The 21659-nt window shown below is 41.9% G+C and overlaps 1 protein-coding gene across 1 annotated transcript; it reads left to right on the top strand.

Annotated features, from left to right (window-relative positions):
* Positions 1–1480: 1480 nt before the first annotated feature.
* LOC125019190 (rab11 family-interacting protein 2) lies at positions 1481–19928 on the top strand. Its single transcript, XM_047603746.1, has 6 exons — positions 1481–1679; positions 2386–2980; positions 7623–8029; positions 9341–9689; positions 11096–11168; positions 14118–19928. The coding sequence occupies exons 2-6, from the start codon at positions 2628–2630 to the stop codon at positions 14340–14342; spliced, it is 1407 nt and encodes a 468-aa protein (XP_047459702.1). The 5' UTR covers positions 1481–1679; positions 2386–2627; the 3' UTR covers positions 14343–19928.
* The last annotated feature ends 1731 nt before the right edge of the window (positions 19929–21659 follow it).

The following is a 21659-nucleotide window of genomic DNA, read 5'->3' as shown; positions in this document are numbered from 1 at the left end:
TTAATTAACTATTATCAACAAAAATTTTAAGTTTTGTGTATAAATACATGAGCTAAAGGACATTTTCCAACACTAAATGTGATATACGGGCTACATTTTGCCACACTTACCACATCTTTTATAGCTACAGTTACAAAGGGACATTGTGCTGTAATATCCACCTAATGTAAAACATGAGTGCGAGATCCACAAATGCATTAAATGCTATCTTTGCTCCCATTTTTTTTTTTTCCGCCGCCTAATATTTCACTAAGCCTTAGCATTTCATTCAAAGATGTACTCTAGATAAGTGCAATAATCTCAGTTTGATGGATGGCCCAGCCGGAGCCTCAGGCCAGTGGTGTGTACATACTGCACTGGTTGCGGCGGAACGATAAAACCAACACAGGCAGGTGTGTTTGGTTAAGATGCACTTGTCAAGTGGGGTGACAAGCATGTCTGTGTTCATTCAAGTGAGCCCCTTATCTGCACCTCCATGTCCCACTCATGAGACAAAAGCACTTCCCATGTTTGTATGATTTACCTCTCTCAAGTAGAGAGCAAACGCACACTGTGCGCGCACTCACATGCACACACACACACACACAAAACCATATCTCACAGAGGAAAGTGTGTTAGCTAAAATAATGTGTGTAGCCTCTCAGCTTACCTGTACAGGAGTGGTGTCAAACTCATTTTAGCTCGTGGGCCACATTCAGCCCAATTTGAACTCAAGTGGGTCGGACCAGTAACATAACAGAATAATAACCTATAAATAATGACAAGTACAGATTTTTCCCATTAGTTTTAGTGCAAAGAAGAAGAAATAAATTAGGAGAATGTTTACATTTAATAAGCTAGCCTTTAAAAAAAAAAGAAAAGAAAGAAAAATAAATTGCTGTCTGCTGTTTAGTATTGAGTCTCAGTGCTGTGTTCTGGCCACTGCTCTTTCGAAAGACAAATTAGGAGGAGTAGAAGATATTTTCATTGATAAATTGCGGTCTGCTATTTAACTTTCGCACTTTGCAAATACATGTTGTGGGCTAGATTAGATCCTCCGGCAAACCACATATTTCACACCTGTGCTGTACACTGTATTCTCAGCTGCACACACAATGGAGTACTTTATTTTTTATTTTTCCTCCACTGTTAGGGGTGCTGAAATATCCCTAAACTTTGTCCCAGCACCCCTAAAAATAAGAACTGAATTTATTTATTTTGGTTTGTCTATCATATGATGATTACTGTATCTGTATTTACCTTCATATCTTTAAGTTTGTTTTGCAGTTATTCTTCCTACCTCTTCTCATTTAATGCAATTTCTTTATCTTTTAAACCTAACGATAGCTTTGTGACATCTTCATCTTTCTTTCTTTTTTCCTCTTTCTCTCTTTTGTTTCTTGGCATCTTGTCAGAGCTTTATTTTTAGTTTTCCCATCTGCGCCGCCTCTTTCGGTTCGACACGTGAACTTTCACCCGAGGGGAGGTGGGAGGAACAGGAAGTGACGTCAGACCAGGAAGTGAAATGATCGCCGATGGCAGGCAGCAGTGTGTAGCGATGGGCTACCACAGCCACAACAACTAGCAGCTGGCTCGTTTTAGCCTCCGAAACCGGCGTGTGAATGTATTTGTAGAAGCGGTGCGCAAAGCTGTGTTGAGGAGCTGAATGTGCGTCCAGTGTCGCTGAATATGACGCCGAGGTAAGCAGCTGTGTGCTCAATAGCTAGCCGCTTTTAGCCGATGCTAACCTGCAAGCCTAACTCAAAGCCTCATGCATCGAAGTTGTTGTTGTTGACTCGCACTGTTTAAAGTCGATTTGCGACATTATTTAATCCTTGCAGTCGGCTTAATTAACCGTTTTCTGTGGAAAATCTGTCTTCAGTCCACAGTTAAAGGGAAATTTCCACTGTGTTGTGATTCACGTAGCAGGTTATGTCAGTTCTTTTATTGTAAAGCTGAAAGAGACTAGCTGTGGAGATGAGTCATGTAGCGACAATTTGACACAACCCATACAATTTGTTATTCCCAGTGACGAGCTCTAAATAGTTTGGAAAGAAAATATGAGAACAATTGAGCCATCCTCCCATTCAGTGCATCACTAATTCACTGACAATAGGCTAACGTCAAAATATGTCACCGGGTGAGATCATCAATCTCTGTCCTGATGTTTCATCCCATGCACATGTATTTATGGGTAGTGTACAGAATTGTTTGTCATTTATAAATATGAATTATTCTCTGTTGCCTATTAGTACCTCAGAATCACATGTCAGCGCAGGTGCCATCAGAGTTGGCTGAGATCATTCGCTGGCCTCATATCTACGCTGCCTGTGCACACACATGAGTCACGTTCTGGTTCTGGGAAAGATACTGATGCAGTTCTGTGTCTCTCTTTTTTTTTTGCAGATGACTCACCAGTGGCTTGGACATCTGTGATCCGATAGAAAATGAGGCTTGCTCAGTTTGTTAGACTTGTAATTGCTACAACTTTAGCTACTGTAGTCACACAAACCACACTGACATGGACGACAAACTACAGTGAATCATGATTGTTGTTTTTTTGCACATTACACCACTACAATAACTGACAACATAATTAACATATTAGTTTCTTTTGAATGGATTTCAGTTAAAAACCAGTGCTGACGATGTCACTGGGCGAGCAGTCTCAAAAGTGGTTTCCAACCCATGTCCAAGCCACTGTCCTCCAAGCAGCAGGTTTACAGCCCAAGGGCAAAAATGGCACCAACGATGCCTACACCATCATCCAGCTGGGCAAAGAAAAGTATTCAACGTCGGTGGCAGAGAAGACGCTCAACCCCGTCTGGAGGGAAGAAGCCTCCTTTGAGTTGCCCGGTCTTCTCTTGGAGGGCAACCCGGAAGTGTATGAGCTCTGCCTTATCGTGATGCATCGGTCGCTGGTCGGGATGGACAAGTTTCTGGGTCAGAGGTCCATCAACCTGAATGAAATCTTTGATAACAAGGAGAGAAAGAAAACTGAGTAAGTGGCGTACACTTTAACAGTAACATCCAACGAGCCACGAAGATACACACATGAACAAAAAGTCACAAAATAGTGGGTAGCGTAAGTGACAATAATCATATCATTATTATCCATTTATCATATAGGCAGTCATTGCAGGGCCAGTAGTTTAATGTCGCAGAACTTTGTGGAGCCTAAGTGATACATTTTCAAGAGTGAATGTGATTGGTGGAAGATGTGTACTGGAGAAAATGTCTGTGTTGTTAGTTTACAGTAAATTTGGACTGCTGTTTTTGTTTTTAATGTAGTTCCATTACTAATGAGTCATTAGTAGCTACAGTATTCATTCATTTTCTATAACCTCTGGAGGGTCACGGGGGGGGGGCTGGAGGCTCCTTAGTTTATTTCACACTATTTACATGACATGCATTTTGTAATTTTTACACAAATAATCATTCAAATGCTGAGTCTCTCTTTTTGTTTGTTTTTATTCTGCCTTAAGTGGGGACAGGGGACCGTTGGCTGTTTGCAGCAATTGCAGAGGTTAAATGTGTGAAAGGGGGGGCACCCAAAAGAAGCTATTTAAAACTATTAATGGGGGGCCCGGTTTCCCACAGATAACCTTAACTTACAAACAGACATATAATTGAAATATAATAGACGATCCCAGTTTTCCGGTTACTTTAGATTAGATACATCAGATACAGTATTTGCTGTTTTGTTTGAGATGTCGTGCTGGTAGTGGAACAGACTTCTGAGAGGAAGTGGAAAATATTTGCAGAACTATTCCAGTCATAAGTGGATTACAGCATGAGCTAAATCAGTTGTTATTTGTCACATTTGCCACATGTGTTATTCCCATATAAGGCTAAACCAGTGTGCTCCGTTTTGCGTGTTTTACTATGTACTCTTTTTTTTTTTTAATTAAGTTCATGACCTAACTTTATACCACATGATTTAAATAACATTACATTGTCCTTTCTTCTCCTAATGCTCCTGTTTTATAAATACATTTTATTAGAAAGACATCAGGATTTAAAGTGTCCTGTAGGTGAACAGTTCAAAAACATGTGCGCTTTGCCTCCAATTTTAAACTATTATTAAACTATTGTTAAACTATTTTAAACCATCTGACACAACCAATGAGCTAGTCCATTCATGTTCACTTAGGGACGACACAGTGGTTGAACTAGATTTTTTTCCATCTTGTTGAGCCTCTGTTGTTTAAGGCTTAGAAATGAATTGCTGTGCATTGTTGCGAGATTATCTTCATCTTAGTCACTGACATGGTGAGGACCAGTCGGCCTAACTTAAGCTAGTGGAGCTGGCCAAACATGTCTCGTTAGGCACTCCTACACTGACGGTGTGAATGGAATATAGTGTTTCCATCGCAGCTGTATGCACTGGGAGTTGAGTCTGGACCTGTTTGTGTAGTTTCGTTTGGTGTCCTCGTGCTTTAATCTGAACGTGACGCCCTCATCCTAAAAGGAATGCAAATACGGAAAAGCAAAAGGCTCTAAAGTGTGTATAGGGGATAAATGTTGTCCTCTCTAAGCTACAGCACACACGGCACATCCTGGACCTGTCGTCAGTCTGTCACAGACACAAACCAAGATTCACGCTCATATGCACAACTATGGCCAGCTTAAGATAATATAAGCTACGATAAGACTTTATTGATCCTCATTGGGGAAATTCAAATGAAACACAAAGAGCAGGCAGCCAAAAAGACATTATATAGGATAGAGACAGCAATAACACTCCACAATAACAAAGTGACTATAAAAATAAGCTACATATCGGCTCGGTGAGGTCAGAGCTCTGTGCTGTCCACACTTTGTACAGTCTAAAACGTCTAAAGCGTTCAGTTCTGCACCACAGCTCGTCGTGTAGAGGGTTAGAGAGATTGTCCAGGATTGCACAGATTTTGTCCTTCACCCTCCTCTCAGCACCTCTTTCCAAACAGTCCAAGTTCAGTCCCACCACCAACACACTAAAAAGCCAAAAAAGAGTGTGCTGGCAACCATAGACTGGTAGAAGGTCTTGAGGAGTTGACTACAGGCGCTAAATGACCTCAGTGTCCTCAGGAAGAACATCCTGCTTTGTCCTTTTCTGTGTAAAGCGTCTGTATTATGTGTCCAGTCAAGTTGATTGTTGATGTGGACCTCAAGGTACTTGTACGAGTCCACAGTCTGGATGTTGACTGGGACAGGGCTCCCCTGGTTCCACCACCTCCTTAGTCTTTCATATGCTGAGTTGTAGGTGATTTCACGCAACAAAGCTCTTAATCACTCCTCTGTACTCCTCCTTGACTATGGAAAAGTCATGGGAAAACTCTCGGAGGTGTCTGGTACCAGAGTTGTAGCAGAAGTCACAGAAACCCACACAGACGCAGGTAGAATATACATTAAAAATACACACAATTGTGGAGTGAAAACCACTACATTGAACCAGGAACTCTTTTGAATCCAGCTGCATTCACATGTACAAGATAAAACTCTACCAGTCAAAGAAAAAACATGCATACAAAACAAGATCCAGAAATGCAGCAGCACTGAAAGTGAAAAGCTGTGCTGTGGTCTTGTGCATGAAAATGTGAAATTTTGAAAATCATGGGTGTTGTATCCTCCAGGAATATGACACATCATGAAACTAAAAAAATAAGGTCTCAAACAGCTGAAATCCTGCATGGAGCAAGGAAGGGAACACATGTTGCTATCAATACTACAAAAACTGCTCCCCTTAGTTCCCTAACAAAAAACAGAAGAGTTAAAAGAAGTGGCATCTTTCTGGCATTTTGCTTTATTTTCATTTAAATGTTGCGTTTAGATGGTTTACAAATCATCGCGTTCCCTTTTTATTGTTTTATTTTACAAGCGCCCCAACTCTTTTAGAAGTGAACATGTAGAATAAAGTAATGCGCTGCACATGCCGTCATAGCTCGAGGAAGCAATATTATATTTGGCTGAATGTGGGTTGTTGACTTTTTACAAGTCAAACACACACACACACATTTCTTAACCCTTCCTTAAGCAAACAGGAACTGAATAACCAAATTGGATCTGGTGTTAATTAGCTCCCTTAACATTTCAGCATGGGGAGACATTAGCACACTTCCTCTTTGCCCATCAGTTCGAAGAATCCCAATATGTTATAATCAGCGTGGATGGGTTTTTATTTATTTAGGTGCCTGAACTGATGCACCTTGAGGCTGTGCACTTTATCAGCAGGGGTTCTGTAATGGATACGAAGCATGTGCCGCTTATTGGCCTAATCCCGCATTGAAGCCACGCGTGACAATGATGCCGGGGACCCTCGACGCACTGAATACACGCTCCACAGTGGGTCTGCGTTCGCCGCGGTGTTTTCGAACCCGACATATTGGGGAGGGAAGCCCGTCGTGACATCCGAGTAGGCAGCCCCCGTAATTATCGCACACCTGTGTTTGTTGATTGTGAGGAGTTTCCCAGCGGTCTGGGCCCGAGTGGGAGGATTGTGGCTCCGAGCAGCGGGGAGGTTTATCTTGGCCTTGAGACGCACGTGAGGTGCAGCCTCTGCCCCGCTGCAGCGGCATGCTGTGGCTGCTGATCAGCCTGAGCTCGGCGCGCAAGCCTGGGAATTTGGACCCAACAAGGCTTTTCATGACTGGGCCTCTGGGCCACGAGCTCGACAGTTTAGAGCAGCGTTCAGCCGCTGCGGTTTTTTTCTAAAGCCAACACCAATACTTTTTTATTATGATTTAATATAATTAATAATTCCATCTTGTATTTAAGGTGTACCGCTCTTCGTTTAAACCCAGGTGGAAAGATTAGCAGTTGTGCTAAAATAAATGCACTGAAAGCAATTATTATATTGTTTAGACTGCACCAGGATGGAGGTAGGTGAAGCCAGGATTTTAAAGCACACCCACACTTATTTCCATATTAATGTTACAAAAGCCGACGGAAAACACCGATAAATGCTTGTTTCTTCCCGACGCTGTTTTTCCCCCCAAACGGACACTGTCACACGCCCTCTAACACAGGATGTGGATACGTCTCATTAGCATGTATGAACTGTTGTGTCGCCCCTGCGATGTGGCTTTGCAGTTTCCCAATTGCTTGTCGTTGCATTTCTGAACAAAGGCCAGATTTGTGCAAATGCCACTTTATTTCGCTCCGAGCGAAGGCATAAATCCCATTACTTCCAGTCGAAAAAGCTGAGAGGTTAAACAAATAGGAGCCCGAAAGCAGCCTGAAATGGTCTATATTATTCTGCGGCGGGCTATTTCTTATGTTCAGTTTGCAAAGAATAATGTTTATCCCTCTGAATGATAAATTGTATTCTCACTTGTGTCAAAAAAAGTTCAAACCATTTAAGCCCTTGCATTTGTGGGTAGCTTTTGGATTAGTCTGCTCAAATTAGCCTTTTCAGTGGTGTCCATAAAGAAGTAGGTAGAGCACATTAGAGAGAATGTGGGCTATTTTTTTTCCATTTGTCACGTCGTTTGATTGTAAAGACTTTTACCACATTCTGACTTTGTAAACCTGTCTTCCTGAATTACGCTGAATTACGTGTAATCAACTCAGAGGATTTTTATAAATCCCTCTCCTTTTTATATAAATTGTCTCATTGAATTGAATTTCCTCAGCCCTAAGCTTCCTCGCTTTTCTCGTTTTAGCTGGTATTCCTTGGAGTCCAAGCCGGGGAAGAAGAGGAAAGAACGAGGTCGCATCCAAGTGAGCATCCAGTTCATGAGGAACAACATGACGGCCAGCATGTTCGACCTCTCCATGAAGGAGAAGCCCCGCTCGCCTTTTTCCAAACTCAAGGACAAAATGAAGGGCCGCAAGCACGAGAGCGGCTTCGGCGACGCGTCCTCCGCCATCTTGCCTCGCTCGGCCGCGTGCGACTCGGAGCCCAGCCGCCAGTCGGCCGCCTCGGAGCCGCGACCGCAGCCCGAAGCGAAGGCCAAGAGGCCGCTGCTCGCCGGGGCCCATAAACTCTCCGCAGCCCATTCCATGTCAGATCTCATCGGCACCCACTTCCGACCCAAACTGGACTCCATGAACTCGATAGAAGAGAGTGGTGAGGACCAAAGCTTCTCTTTTTTTTTTTTTTTTCCTCCTAACTCTCAGTTAAATAAATCCAGGTGAAGTCACTGATTCTGTCGTATTTTCATTCTCAAAAGATGGAGGGTAGAAAGCCGGTATCCCAAATATTTGTGCAAAGATGAAAGGCCTCATTCTTGAGCATCACTGTGACAGAGCAGGGTGATAATTACGCTAATTTGCATTGTGGCAGAACACAATGTTTCAGATGTTAATGACTTTCAGCTTAAAGTCATTAACATCAGATGCCGTTGAAATTTCTATTGGCCGTCAACAGAGGCGGTCGGTGAGCTTTAGGGACACGTATAAGTTATACAAACCCAGTAGTGACGTCATGTCGGTGGTTGTAATTTATTCATTTATTTCCAGCTGCGCCGTCTTCTGCATTAACTCGGTATCAGTGCAAAATTAAAAGCATCAAACTAGGGCACGCCACATGTTCGTACCATTTTCTACTGGCTGAGAGAGGAATTATTGCAGTAGATTGACTAAGGATGGACTATTTTATTGTGATGATGAGTAAATATTGCAGAATAATCCCACACTAGTAGTAAAACAGGTTTGCCTGGTCCTGTGTTAGCGCTGCCTGCTGATGTGGACATTTACAGTTTGGAGATTAAAAAAAAAAAATTAATAATATCAATTTACGGTTAATTTATTTTGACATATATATTCATATTTAAACATATTTAAACTGCTGTGTCTGTAATGTCACTAGCAGCACGACCGGCTACCGTAATAACTGTAGTCTGCGCGCAACATTTTTTAAATTCTTTTTTCATTCATAAAAAAGCTAAAATTGGGGACAGCTTTAGCTGGGGGACAGGTCACCCAAAACGGGGACTGTCCCCAGAAATCGGGGACGTCTGGTCATCCTAAAAAAAAAAAAAAAAACAGACAAAAGGGCGTCTTCTTCTCTTCTCGTTCTGCAGCTTCCTTTTTGTATCTTTCCATCTTCACCACGCCTCTCAATGACGCAGTTGCATATTTAGAAGCACTCATATTATATGAAAAAAACAAAACATGCTTAAATGATTATAATTTAAAAATGTGTGATATTCCTGTGAGGGATTTTGTTTTATATCCAAGCTAAGGTGCTAGTAGCTGCTCACTCGCCCTCTCCTGCATTGTCTTGATACTGGAGCATCTGTTTTCTTATCTTCATCTCTAAAAAAACTGTTGATTGCCAGTCATGTTAGAGCCTTTTAACCAACCCCCCTAAAAAAAGTTTCTATCTATCATAACTACATCAAAAAGTGACGTAATGCTGTTGTCGTCTCCCCTCCAGGAAGCACAGGTGGCCCTCACCGGCGTTCCCAGAGCGAGGTGCCCGGCTACCAGGACGCCGAAGCACACGGTGACCCCTTCACTGATATCAGTGACACCCTGCCACAGAAGTATGCCACGCTCCCACGCAACCGCAACCCGTTTGAGGGGGAGCAGGGGCAGCTGTGGGACCGGCCGGAGCGGAGGGAGAAAAAGGAGAAGGTCAGCCTACTGGAACGCGTGACGGGCAAGAAGGAGGGACGCAAGAACGGGGCACGGTCGGGGAGTTCTGGAGACCTGCGCTCCCCCAACCCCTTCAGCGGAGACTCGCAAGCGGACACTAACCCGTTCAGCTCACACTACAAAGCCGGGTACCTCTTTTATTTTTTTTTTTTAATTATTTTTATTATCTTCATAGTTCATCAAAATGACCCCAATACAACAATCGTTAAGCACTTTATTCATCTTTAAAAAAATGTTTTTCGCCCTCTTGCCCTCATCACTTAATTGTCTGAGGTTGTTCCTTGATTACCTCCATTAATTATCGTTTAAGTACCTAAAACATTATTTAAAACGCCATCATTATTCTTAGTGGAGAGCAATGCATTCTGTAATTGTTTGGCTTTATTTCCTAAAAGTGCATCACACACATTTAGTCAAAGGTAACTGATGGTAGATAATAACTTCAAGTCAGATCTCTTACTTATTTCTCTTGGTTTTAGGGTTATGGAGGACCAGAACTGTATGAATAAAACTTAATTTGCAGGAGGAAAGGAAAAAAGAAATGTTAAAAGAAAGAGAGAATGCACTAATAATAAATACAGTTATTTACAAATTGGATAAATTTGTAAATAAAAAAGAATTCACTTTTCATCACATTAATACATTTATTCCTAAATCGTTACTTTTGATATAATGTTTGGTGCATTTAATAGCTTAATAGTTATGTATTGAATTTATTTTTCTCAGCTTTGGTCCCAAATATTATGTCAATCTTGATTAAATCTAAAAAAAAAAAACAGAAAATATCTCTGAGTGACACATTAAATGCTCGTTTAAAAAGTTTGTGGATTTCAAGCACGTTGTTCGTAGTGTGCGACACGCGTGTGACTAAGACACACAAATAACTTCCTTAAACATGTCCCACTGAAATATCCATTTCCTCCTCGCGTGAAGTTCAGCCTCCGTCCGCCTGACTAAATTCCGTCCTTTTACATTTTTAGCATGTCACCCCTGCTTGTTTTTCATCACAGAAAACACTGTACTGCACATCCCCTGCTCCTCCACAGGATATTGTTTGCAGAATTCCCATAAAGTTTGGAATACCTCGTTGATTGAAATCCAATTGATATGAGACAAACTCTCATCTCCCTCTCGTCCTGTTGTCAAGCAATGTTGTTCAGACGCATCCACCGAGCCGGTTCCACCGCTTCCCTGCGCTGCATAAAGAGTTGGTGGGGCACTGTGGCTGAGTCCTAGTTTATCAGAGTGGAAGGTGTCATTAGTGGCTCTTTAGAGTGCCTGGGCTTGATAACAGAGCCCTCTGAGCTATAGTAATGAGATCCTGCGCAGAGATAGACCACCCAATTAACCACTTATCTCTGTAGGCACCAGTCCATCATCTTTACTGCCGCCTTTGTCGCACGCCAGCTGAATGGTCATTTCCAACGTGCTGCACGACTGATATTTATGCATGGATTATTTTTTTTTTGATAAACTGTATTCCTGTATTCTTCATGTGGGCGCTGACTCTTTCCGTTTTGATTTATCTGCCCAGCGATAAAAAGTCGGGAGGAAATGACGGCGCCGCCTTCGGCCAGAAGAAGAAGGACGTCTACGGAAAGAAAAACGTAAGAAAAAAACAAAAAAAAAAACAAACTGACAGGTGATATTGTTACAGGTTTGTCAGCTTTACCTGACTGCGACTGAGACGTAAGAAGAAAGCGACCCCGGCGATTGCACCCGCTTCATTACTTCGCGGGTTCCTGTCGTGCAGATTTTTTTAATTGAGAACTCTTAAGTTTCGTTTGACATGGCAGCTGGTGACATTGATCCGCGAGGCCTCTGAAAATTCAGATGTGCCATTCATCTAATTAGCAGCTGCACACATCGGTCATCGTGCCTGATCCGATCATAATTTGAAGCGGTGTGAAATTTCGGGCTATAAGGTCAAACATAGTGGTGTGTTGCGCTGATTCTGTAATTGCATTTATTTTATTTCATTCATTGGGAAAAGCCACAGAAATGCTTTATTATTATTAGCATTATTATTACTTTTAATGATTCATTTTGCATTATTTTTCATACTCGATATTTGAAGTTTGTCAAAATTTTTGTTGAAAAAAAAAAGAAAAAACTGTCTATTACACAGCAAAAGCGGCGTGTGCGCGGGGGGGGGGGAGCCTGGGAGAGAGCGGTAGCTAAAGTGATGCCTAAATGAGAAGGAGAATGCTGATAATGGCTTTCCTCACCTTTCTTTGTGGGTGTTGAGGGCTGTCGGTATCCACACATGTGCCCCCCGTGCATGCCGCTGTGCCTCGCAGAAATGGCAGCTCCCATTTCCTCTGCTTCAAGGCCCTAATTAACCACACGCGGGGGGGGAGGGAGGGCAGAGAGAGATTTCAAAGGACTGAGCTTTTAGATTCTCAAAGCTGAGCTCATTAGAAACTGTAATGACACAACTGGAGAATGCCAAGTGTGCGCCTTATCTTCTCCTCACTACTGATCGCAGAAAAATGGTCATCATTACTTTGCCAGTTCATGGTCATTTCCAAGCCTTTGTCGCCAGCCACTAAAGCTCCTGATTATTATATTGTGTGTGTGTGTGTGTCTTTGTGTCTGCGTGTGCAATATACACACACACACATGTGAAACCAACATCCACTTCCATATGGCTGCGTGTTCTCTCATTCCCTCTCAGATGGCTTAAGTGCAGTATCTTTCAGCGAGACGCCTTTTTTGTGGTTTGTGTGTATGTGTGTGTGTGCGTGCTTGTGTTTGTGTGTGTGGGGAATAGGTTACCGGAGCTCCGTTCCCGAAAAACCCTCCTTACGTCGGACATTTAATCTCTGTGGCAAATATTTCATTTTGGTTCGTGTCGCCCCACAGTAGCCTCTGTGCTGTTGGAAGCGATAAGATACCTGGTAAGCAGCCCTGCTCCAGGTCTTTTCGGCATTGTCTTTACCCAGCAGTGGAGGCTTGAATGGTGCATGGGAGTGGAAGCTGATAAGTGTGGTATTTTAAACAGGGTGAAGGCTTTGCTGCTCTATCCGCTCGGGGGAGGATGCCCAGCACTGAAGCGATAAAGTGGTCCCTCATTAAAAACGATTACAGCTCCTCTCGTACCCGCGCAATATGATCTGCACATACCGTACCACGGCTGCTCTGTCCAAATAGATTGTCCTCAAAGAGCAAAGCTGGGCTTGGGTTGCATCCTTATTTTGGTATTTATCTGGCCTGGCCTTTTAATACAAAAAAAAAAAATAAAAAAAGAAGCGACCTGGCATTTCGTATTCAAAAACATAAGAATTAGGGCTGGGCGCTGTAGCTGTTCATACAGAATATTGGTAAATTTTTTTGGCTACCGGAACGCTGCACCGTGAGACACCGTTTCAGACCGGACCATTTTCAGTGTAGCGCGCATGGTGCCACTACGTCACCGGAGGCGTGGGGAAAATGGTCCAATAAATGAAGCAGCAGAAGGAGAAGATTTGTGCCAAAAAAAAGGTGCCGTATCAGTTGTTTGGTTTTTTTTTTTTTTTAGGGTATTCAGATGCCCCCGGTTTCTGGGGACAGTCCCCGTTTTGGATGACCCGCCCCCCCTGTTGAAGCTGTCCCTGAAAGTGTCCCCAATTTTTAGTTTTTTTTATGAATGAGGAAAAAAAATGTTGCGCGCAGACTATAGTTATTACGGTAGTCGGTCGCATTGCTATTGACGTTACAGACATAGTTTAAATATGTTTAAGTATGAGTAAATGTGTCAAAATAAATGAAACCGTAATTGTCGACCATTTCTTCATTTCGTCTTGATAATGTTTAATTTTTTTTATTATTATTTATTTTTTTATGTCCGAGCTTTAAACTTCCCGTTCAGCAGGCAGTGCTAACACGGGCCCATGCAAACCTGTTTGACTACTAGTGTGGGATTATTCTACAATATTTACTCATCATCACAGTAAGATAGCCCATCCTTAGTCAATCTGCTGCAGTAATTCCTCTCTAAACCAGTAGAGAATGAAAAAAAAAGAAAAAAAGACCATGATACCGTCAGAATTTTGAAAAAATAGCATAAATTTTTGATCATAAGCCCTAATAAGAATTCGTGTTTTGTAGAATTGTCTGGCCCTCTAACTAAAGAAAGAATTCACATGCTTTAAAGTAAAGAAAACCTGAGTACAACTTCCTCCAGACATTAGCTGTGATGTCAAAGTTAAGTCTCATTAGACAAGTTAAACTGCACTTGATTAGTTTTAAACACTGCTGACAGTATTAGATCATAACATCCATTATAGAAATCACTGACATGTCAGCGCTAAACCCCCCGGAGAACAATCACATCTTAACAACTTTCAATTAACCTTTATTAGCAACCGAGAACAAACATGACAGTTTATGTCACGTTAGTCCAACGCTCCTAATTAGTCTGCTTTTTCAGTCTCCATCGTAGACTTATCTCCACTCTCCAATGACGAACACCTCATGGAAGACGGTTTAACCGTTTCAGGTTTAAACCTTTCACAAAACCAATCGCATTATTAAAAACGATGTAAAGTTAACGTTCCTTTTTTTTCCTTTTTCAGACGGCGACGCGAGAAAGCGTGGCCGCCTACAGCAACTTGTCCTTTGAGGAAGTTGTGCAGGAGCTCATCAAGCAGAAAGAGGTGGTGAAAAAGAAAGACGCCCACATCAGGGAGCTGGAGGACTACATCGACAACCTACTGGTGCGCGTCATGGAGGAGACGCCGAGCATCCTGAGGACGCCCTACGAGCCAAAAAAGAAGGCGGGTAAACTTTCCAAGAAGTAGAAAGGAAAAGACGCGGAATGAGACGTTACTAATGAAGGTTTAGAAATAGCTCATGTGGGAACAGATGGGACTGATCAAATTTGTGATTGAGAGCATTTTGATTCGGTAGATGTAGTTTTTATAGACTCTTCTGTTTTAAAATAAACAGGAAAAAAAAAAAGGTACGGGAGCAGGAGGAGTTAATCAGTTTAATTCAAGGCAAATGAATCCCAGATTATTTTTTAATGTTTAGCTACATCATATGCACTTGTGAACCCTCAGAGGTCTGTTGCACATACAGTTGCCATCATCGTCGTCATCATCATCACGTCTCTGTCGTGGAGTTCTCACGGCGCAAAACGCTGCCAAATTTGTGTTTACCAGATGCCGCAGTCGCGGTTCTGTGCTGTATCTGCTGAAAGATGGTCAAGTTGTTGATGAGATGAAGCTGTAGTTGCTGTGTTTACAATCATGTACGAATCTGGAACTTGCCACCTAAACTACGATACACAGAGGCAGCGTCTGCTCTTTTTTTTTTTTTGTTACTCAGAGCGCCTTCTCTGCTGTAGATGTGGAAGGATTCAATTTGTGTGATTCATGTATATTCTTAGAAAGACTTGGACAATTGTGTTAAGAAGAAACTACAGTGTCTGGCCTCATTGAACAAATCTACATTCCTGTTATCGGTTACTGACTTTGTTTTCTTTCTTCCATTTGTGGTGACGATCAGTTTGTTTTTTTATTGGACCAAGTGTCACTCGCTGGATATTTTTACTGACTTTTAAGTGCAATAATCATATTCTGCTGTTAATGATGTTCTTGTTTACATTTTAATCATGATTCATGGCTTAGTATTGATTTGATTGAAAAGCTCTTTTGCTACAGACGCTACTGATTCACTTTCTCCTCTTTTTAAATATATAGCTTTTGTTGAAGATTGTATTAGTGGTACCCAAGTGCACATGTGGATATATGCTAACAGACTTTATTTATAAATGTTTCATAGCTCATTTACATTTATTTTATTGTTACTCTAAGGTACTTAAAGACGCTAGGGTACCTCCTCCCCGCACCACTACCTAGGATCTACCGTCTTAACACATTTAGTGCAAATCTACAAAAACTGACCACTCATTTGGTGTCATTTATTCTAGTCACTACACTATTATGTGTCTCAGTCTCTTTGTTTCCGGTTTTGAGGGGAGGTAGTGGTGACACATGGCCGGTCTCTGCTGTGCTCACCTGTGTTTACTGTGGGTCAGTGCGTTAACATGCACAGTTTAATGCTTAAAATTCAACTTTCTGAATGCGGTCCTCATCCTAGTTTACATACAACGGAGGAAATCGATTAACTGACAGGAACATGTTCTCCTCCTCCACACTAGGTGGCGATATGCGTCTTTTGGGTGGGTTAATACGGCCCCTTTTCCGGTTACTTCATATATTAAACAACCGGAGTAGTTCAAGCAGCAGACTGACATTTAAAACAACAACAACTAGATAATAGTTTTTAATCTCGTACGTAATGTGTGCGCTACTTATGGTGCAGATAAGATGGCGCTATCCCTCAGGTGGTTCTACTACCGGCTCTGTTTACCTTCTTCTTCTTCTGCGACCGGCTTTCTTGGATGTTTTTGCTCCAGGGTCAAACGTCAGCGCAGCGCATTGTCCAGTTAAAGTCCGATTAAGGCGTATACATGACGTGGAAAATCGATTTCCATTATCTGTGCATCTTAAATGGATAAGGAGAACTCTGATTTTAGTCGGACTAACGTGTTTACGTGCGCTTAAGTTGTCCAGTTAAAGTCAGATTAAGGCAATAATTTGTTTTTTTCATGTGCATGTAAACGTACTGACTGAGTGTGGAGGAAGTGTGGACGGGTCTTGGACTCTGGCTCCCATCTCACAACTTTGCGCAGCCCGTATCCCCCGGAAAATGGCGTCAGTTTGGCCAATGGGAGGAAGTGGAAACATGTCATCCATATTTCTATACAGTCTATGCCAGAAAACCGTAAACGCTTCATCATGTACAGAGAGAAAAGACGTTGTGTAAATAAGATAAGGCTATTTAGATAGTTTAATAAGAGAACAAGGTATAGACTGGTTCTATAGGAAAGTTAAATGACTTGTATTGTGATCTGGCACTACATATATATATATATATATGAATATAATTAGATAAAATTAACTTCAAGGGAGGGCGTGTGGTGCTTTTGAGGGAGATGGCGCACCCTAATATTATGGTGGGGGCAGTGTTGCCAGATATGTGGTAATTATGGTATTTATAGAATAGTTTGAGGGCCTATACCGTATAATAAGTAAACTATATGATAGGTTTCCATTTGGCTGACAATGAAGCCTGCCTCTCACCCCATCTCTTGTTCAGTGACAGCTGGGATAGGCTGCCGCCTCACCGGTCTGGCAACACCGGGTGGGTGAAACGCTACCGAACTCCATCAATTCCTCTTTCAAAAACAGTCCAGATACCGACGTTGAAATAAGATATGACGGTGTCTTACCAGTTCACTGAGTACTAATGAGAATCTCTTGATAATTGTTCAAGGTAAACAACCGGTGGATTTCATTTAGGTGACAAATAACTGTTTGACAGCCCATGTCAGAAGCTAACTGTCCTCATTTCACTGTTTTGTCATCTCGCGCGTCGCCTCAGTGTGCGTCGCTAATGTCACAACAGCATATGTTGTTTCCACGTTCGACGGCTCTCCTTAATTCTGTTTATTTATCTGTTTTTACCGCTGAATGAACTACGGGGGCAGCTGGTACCAAAACTTAACTAAATGTGTTTTAGTCTCAGACGGAGGCCTAGGTTCACTTATTTATGTGCTTGTGTTACAAAGTAAACAGTAGTGTAGTCACATACTGATGATTAGGTTTACATTTTTAATAGTTTTTTTTTTTTTTTTTTTTGAAGGAAAGCATGTAAAGTGTTAAACATGCTTTGTTTTGACACAATTGTTAATGACACATCAAACATCTACGTCAGACATCGATCCCGCTCGTCTGCTGGGATCATTTTTCTGCTATTTATATCCGTTTTTAATTACTTTACAGTCTGAAAAAAATGTTTGACCTCTACACTGTACGATACCAAATCACACGTGAGACGAACTGCTTCGCTGCACATGTGGAATGTCGACACTACTGTTCATGAATGTTGCACCACTACACATTTTCTCACATGTGTATGTATGTATGCGTGTGTGATCTCCTTTTGGACTTGAAGCCAAACTTTCCTGGTACTGAATGTATTCTGGTTGGCTTTGAAATGCTTAATTCTAAAATGTATAGTAATATACAGTACACTAACGAGGCCGTTGACCCCTCGCTTGCCTTTAAAGTATTTGGTGTATCCAAAGAGATCATTTCTTCTTCTTCTTCTTCTTGTTATTATTATGGTTTAATCAGGTAAATCTCTTCATTATGGACAAGTTACTGTTGGCTACATATGGTTTTGTGAAATGTTGCAACAGATGTTGGGTCAATTCTGTTGACAAAAAAAAAAGAAAAAAGAAAAGGTAATCTGATTTGCATACGTACTGTAATGCCAAAAATGTTCGAAATCAGTGCACCACTCACGAGTATTATGCGAAACTAATTAAGAAGATATGTGGTCCATTTTCCATGACGGAAAATATCTTCTCACTGATTGCCTTCCAACATTAGCTGAAGTGCAAATTCTCTGTTCTCATGTTTCAGGCTTTTCCAACTGCTTTTAATAGTCCACGTTGGTAGTTAGCCAGATGTTCATGGACCTTTCCAAGCCTTTAATACTTCCATTGTACATACTGTATAGCCGCATTGTAGTGTTAACTTCTAGTGCTTTGAGTTTCTGCGCACTTCGCCATGATGTAAAATGTATTAAAAAAAAAATGAAAGTGCTTCCTGGGGATTTAGTCAGTCAGAGGTACAGTCAAAGTACAGCTGTGGCTAAGTCAGATCAACTTTTCAATTCAGAGTGGGAATAAAAGTTTCAAACCTGAGGAAAAGTATTCCCTTTTTATTCATTTCAGCTAAATTTACACTGACTGTTTTTGAATATTCAGGATATTTTAACATTTTTTTTTCTGTTGCTACGGTTCTCGTTGGCGATGCAAATGTGTGGATTTCTGGCCGTGGCATGTGTGTACACACAGAGAGAGAGGAACAGGTGATTTACACTCGTGTCTACAATATGCCCCCGGGGCCCATTGCTTTGCTGAAATGATGAAATAACAAAAATAAGGTCTGGGAACATTTAGCGTTGAATACATTTAGACCCCCAGGTTGTTTAGTTCAAATGGAAAACGGAGAGGGGGTGAGTAGTTCTAATTAATTAATTTTGCCTGTCATTTTTTCCTTTAGCTTGATTGATACATTTGCTTTATGCTTTAATATAATTTGGTGCTTTGCTAGATGTCACACGAAAAGACAAATCTAAATGAAAAGCATTTTCAAATCATTTTCTGGCCCAACTGTGTGTCAAGGCATACGTTACAAAAAAAAAACAAAAAAAAAACATCATTATTGTACTTAGTCCATGCCTCTTTGCATAATATTTGTCACCCAATAAATGCCAGTGTTTTGAATATGCAAAACATTCAGACCCCTCGGAGGCAAACGCTCCTATTAAAGCTGTTAATATCGATGGTGTTGGACATGCATCAAAGTCAGTTTTCAGTGTTGCAGGTGATTGTCCGTCCTTTTCCTGAATTAACGGCGCAGATATGTGGAGGTTTTTACCCTTGTTGTCGAAGCATGCATTGAACCTTTTGACGGAGATGACATAAAGCCTGAGTCGGATCTCGCAATCCTCCTCTGGCAGTCTTTTAAGTCTTTCACTGATAATGTGTTGCTGCTTTTGCCATAGGCCACATACAGCTGCCAGACACTAAGACTTAAGCTTCGGCTAAATCCCCTGACGGTGCTTGTAATGTGGCACGCACAGTTTCGAAGGAAATGATGACTGTGTTTATAAAAGATCTCGCCAGTTAGCGTAGCTCCTGGTTGCGCCTGGTGCACGGCGGCCGACGCGAGTAAACCGCCGATGTTTTGTCATTTCTGGACTGCACGTCGTATTTTGATTGAAGAACTGATCTGAAAACCTTTAATCCACTAAACTGGGTTAATTTTTTTTATCAAACCCTATCACGACTTGTATTGTATTTAACTCACAAGTGTACACTTTTGTTAATAAATGTAAAGCTTTTTTTTTTTTTTTTGGTTTAATTTAACACAATGGCTAATATGCAAAACTTTAATACCTGGATGTTTGGAGACAAGAATGTATGTTGTTTTTTTTTTATTATTATTATTATCATTATTACAGATCTGAAAACACACTGAGCTGTTGAAGATGTATGTAATGCGACAACATAATAATGGTGACTGGATGTAAAGTGCCAAAAAAAAAAAAAGCACTGCTTTATAAGAATTTGGTGACGCATTTCTTAATATTCGCCCGTTCTCCATGAGCTACAGTTTGTAATGTTCATTTTTAGATATCGTCGCCACCATCGCGATCAAATTCCAACGTTTCACTGGATGTAGCTTGAAAGGCAAGAGGCAAGATTGTATTGTCCTTTTCAATAAACTCACTGTAAATGGAAACTCTTGCTTTGTTTGTTTGTTTTTCGAGGCGGAAAGATCAGAACGCCTGTTACCGCAAATTAAATGTTCTAATATATTCTAATTACATTTCGCAACAGACCTGCTTAATCAAACATTGTTTAAATCTGATGCGAATCTTCCCTAAAGTGGATTGCTGTTCCTTTCGTTTAACACCTGTCCCATTGTCATTATGGATAAATTAAAAGCCACCCTCAATTAACTCTGATCTCGCTGGCAGTTATAGCGCGATTAGTGTTTCTAATTGTGCCGATTTGTGTCACGAGCTTTTATTTTATGCCCTGCTTCAAAGCCGAGCCGCTCTTCCTTTTCTTCTGGAGAAATTCCCATGCCCTCCTGGCAAAAGAGAGAAGTGGCGTCGTTTGACAACTGAGTAGCGAGATTGCCTGTTAAAGCTCCACTCTAATTTGCCTATGTGTGCAGCAAGACTGTGTGAAATCTTCGGGGACAAGAAACCCCTTGTGTTGTTTACCGGCTGATGCTTTTGTGGCTTGGGTTTTTCTTCGCTCCGTCTTCCCGCCACGTTGCAGGCTGACACATGACCTCTCCCCTGTCACCCCAATCCGGGGCGTCCCTGAAGAGGTGCATCTTGACGCGCACGGCGCCACGTCACGGCTGACAATGGCGGCGGTAACCATGGACGCCGAGAGTGTACACAATTACCAACAACTCCTTTTAATGTAACAATCATTTAATGCTACAGGTGGCTAAAATTAAAAAAAAAAAAAAAAAAAAAAGAAGGTCACCTGTGCTGGCTAATTAGTCAAACGTATTATTAGATGGGCCCTAAGTGCAGCCATTGTGCATAAATTCAAAATGTGTAACCAAAACTGGCAGCACGCGTCACGATTAATTTTTTATCCTCCCGTGTTAAGTTCTAGGCCGCCGTGGCCAGACACCGAACACAAATATGTGTGTAATTGGGGCTTTATGTAGGTGTCACCTGTTGTATTCATAAGCTAATTGGCACACTCATTGTCATCCTTACACGCTCATCGGCATATTGAATTTCACAGATCCCATCTTTCGTGCGCGTCACCCGAGTGGCTCCTCGCCCTCGATCAAAGCCCATTAGCTCATTGTAGCGCATTATATCATATTGCCGTAATTTGAGGAAAATATCCGACAAACGTGTTGGGTTAGGTAAGGTGGTGCGGCCGCGGGAGAGACCTACGCGTGCCAGGGGAGGGCCACGCACAGGTCACCTGCGCACCCCTTTTAAATATGGATGGGCGTCGAGGCGAGGGATCGGTGTCACCCAGCACGCGTCGCCGCTGAATGGAAGCGCCTCGGGCGATCGCGGAGAAACTCATACGACGAGAGATTCAACAGATGGATGGGGTGCTTTTTGAGGAAAGAAACAGGCCTATTTGGGCAGCTGGCCTGAACTTGCTTGATGATCGGGGGCCAGATGTCAAGGTTAACCCCTTCAACTCCCTGGAGTGCCAGGGCCCCACCCGCTCATCTGAGGCATGACTCTTTGTTGGCCGGTTAACTATTCTGAATGGGTGCTTGAGATAAATCAGGTGTCAAACGTGGCCGGGATCCTTGTGTTGTCCAGTGCGTCGATGGTATTGTTCCTCTGATAGCTGCCACGCGTCTGGTATCAGGTGAACAAAGCCAGATGACAACCAGAGCAAAGAGAGAATCTGTCGACGCTGAACAGCACACAAGTGTGAAGGATGCAGCAGAGAACGTACTTAACTACAAAAG

Source organism: Mugil cephalus, chromosome 13 (genome assembly GCF_022458985.1).
Source record: "Mugil cephalus isolate CIBA_MC_2020 chromosome 13, CIBA_Mcephalus_1.1, whole genome shotgun sequence".
NCBI lineage: Eukaryota > Metazoa > Chordata > Actinopteri > Mugiliformes > Mugilidae > Mugil > Mugil cephalus.
This window is presented reverse-complemented; position numbering and strand designations above follow the sequence as displayed.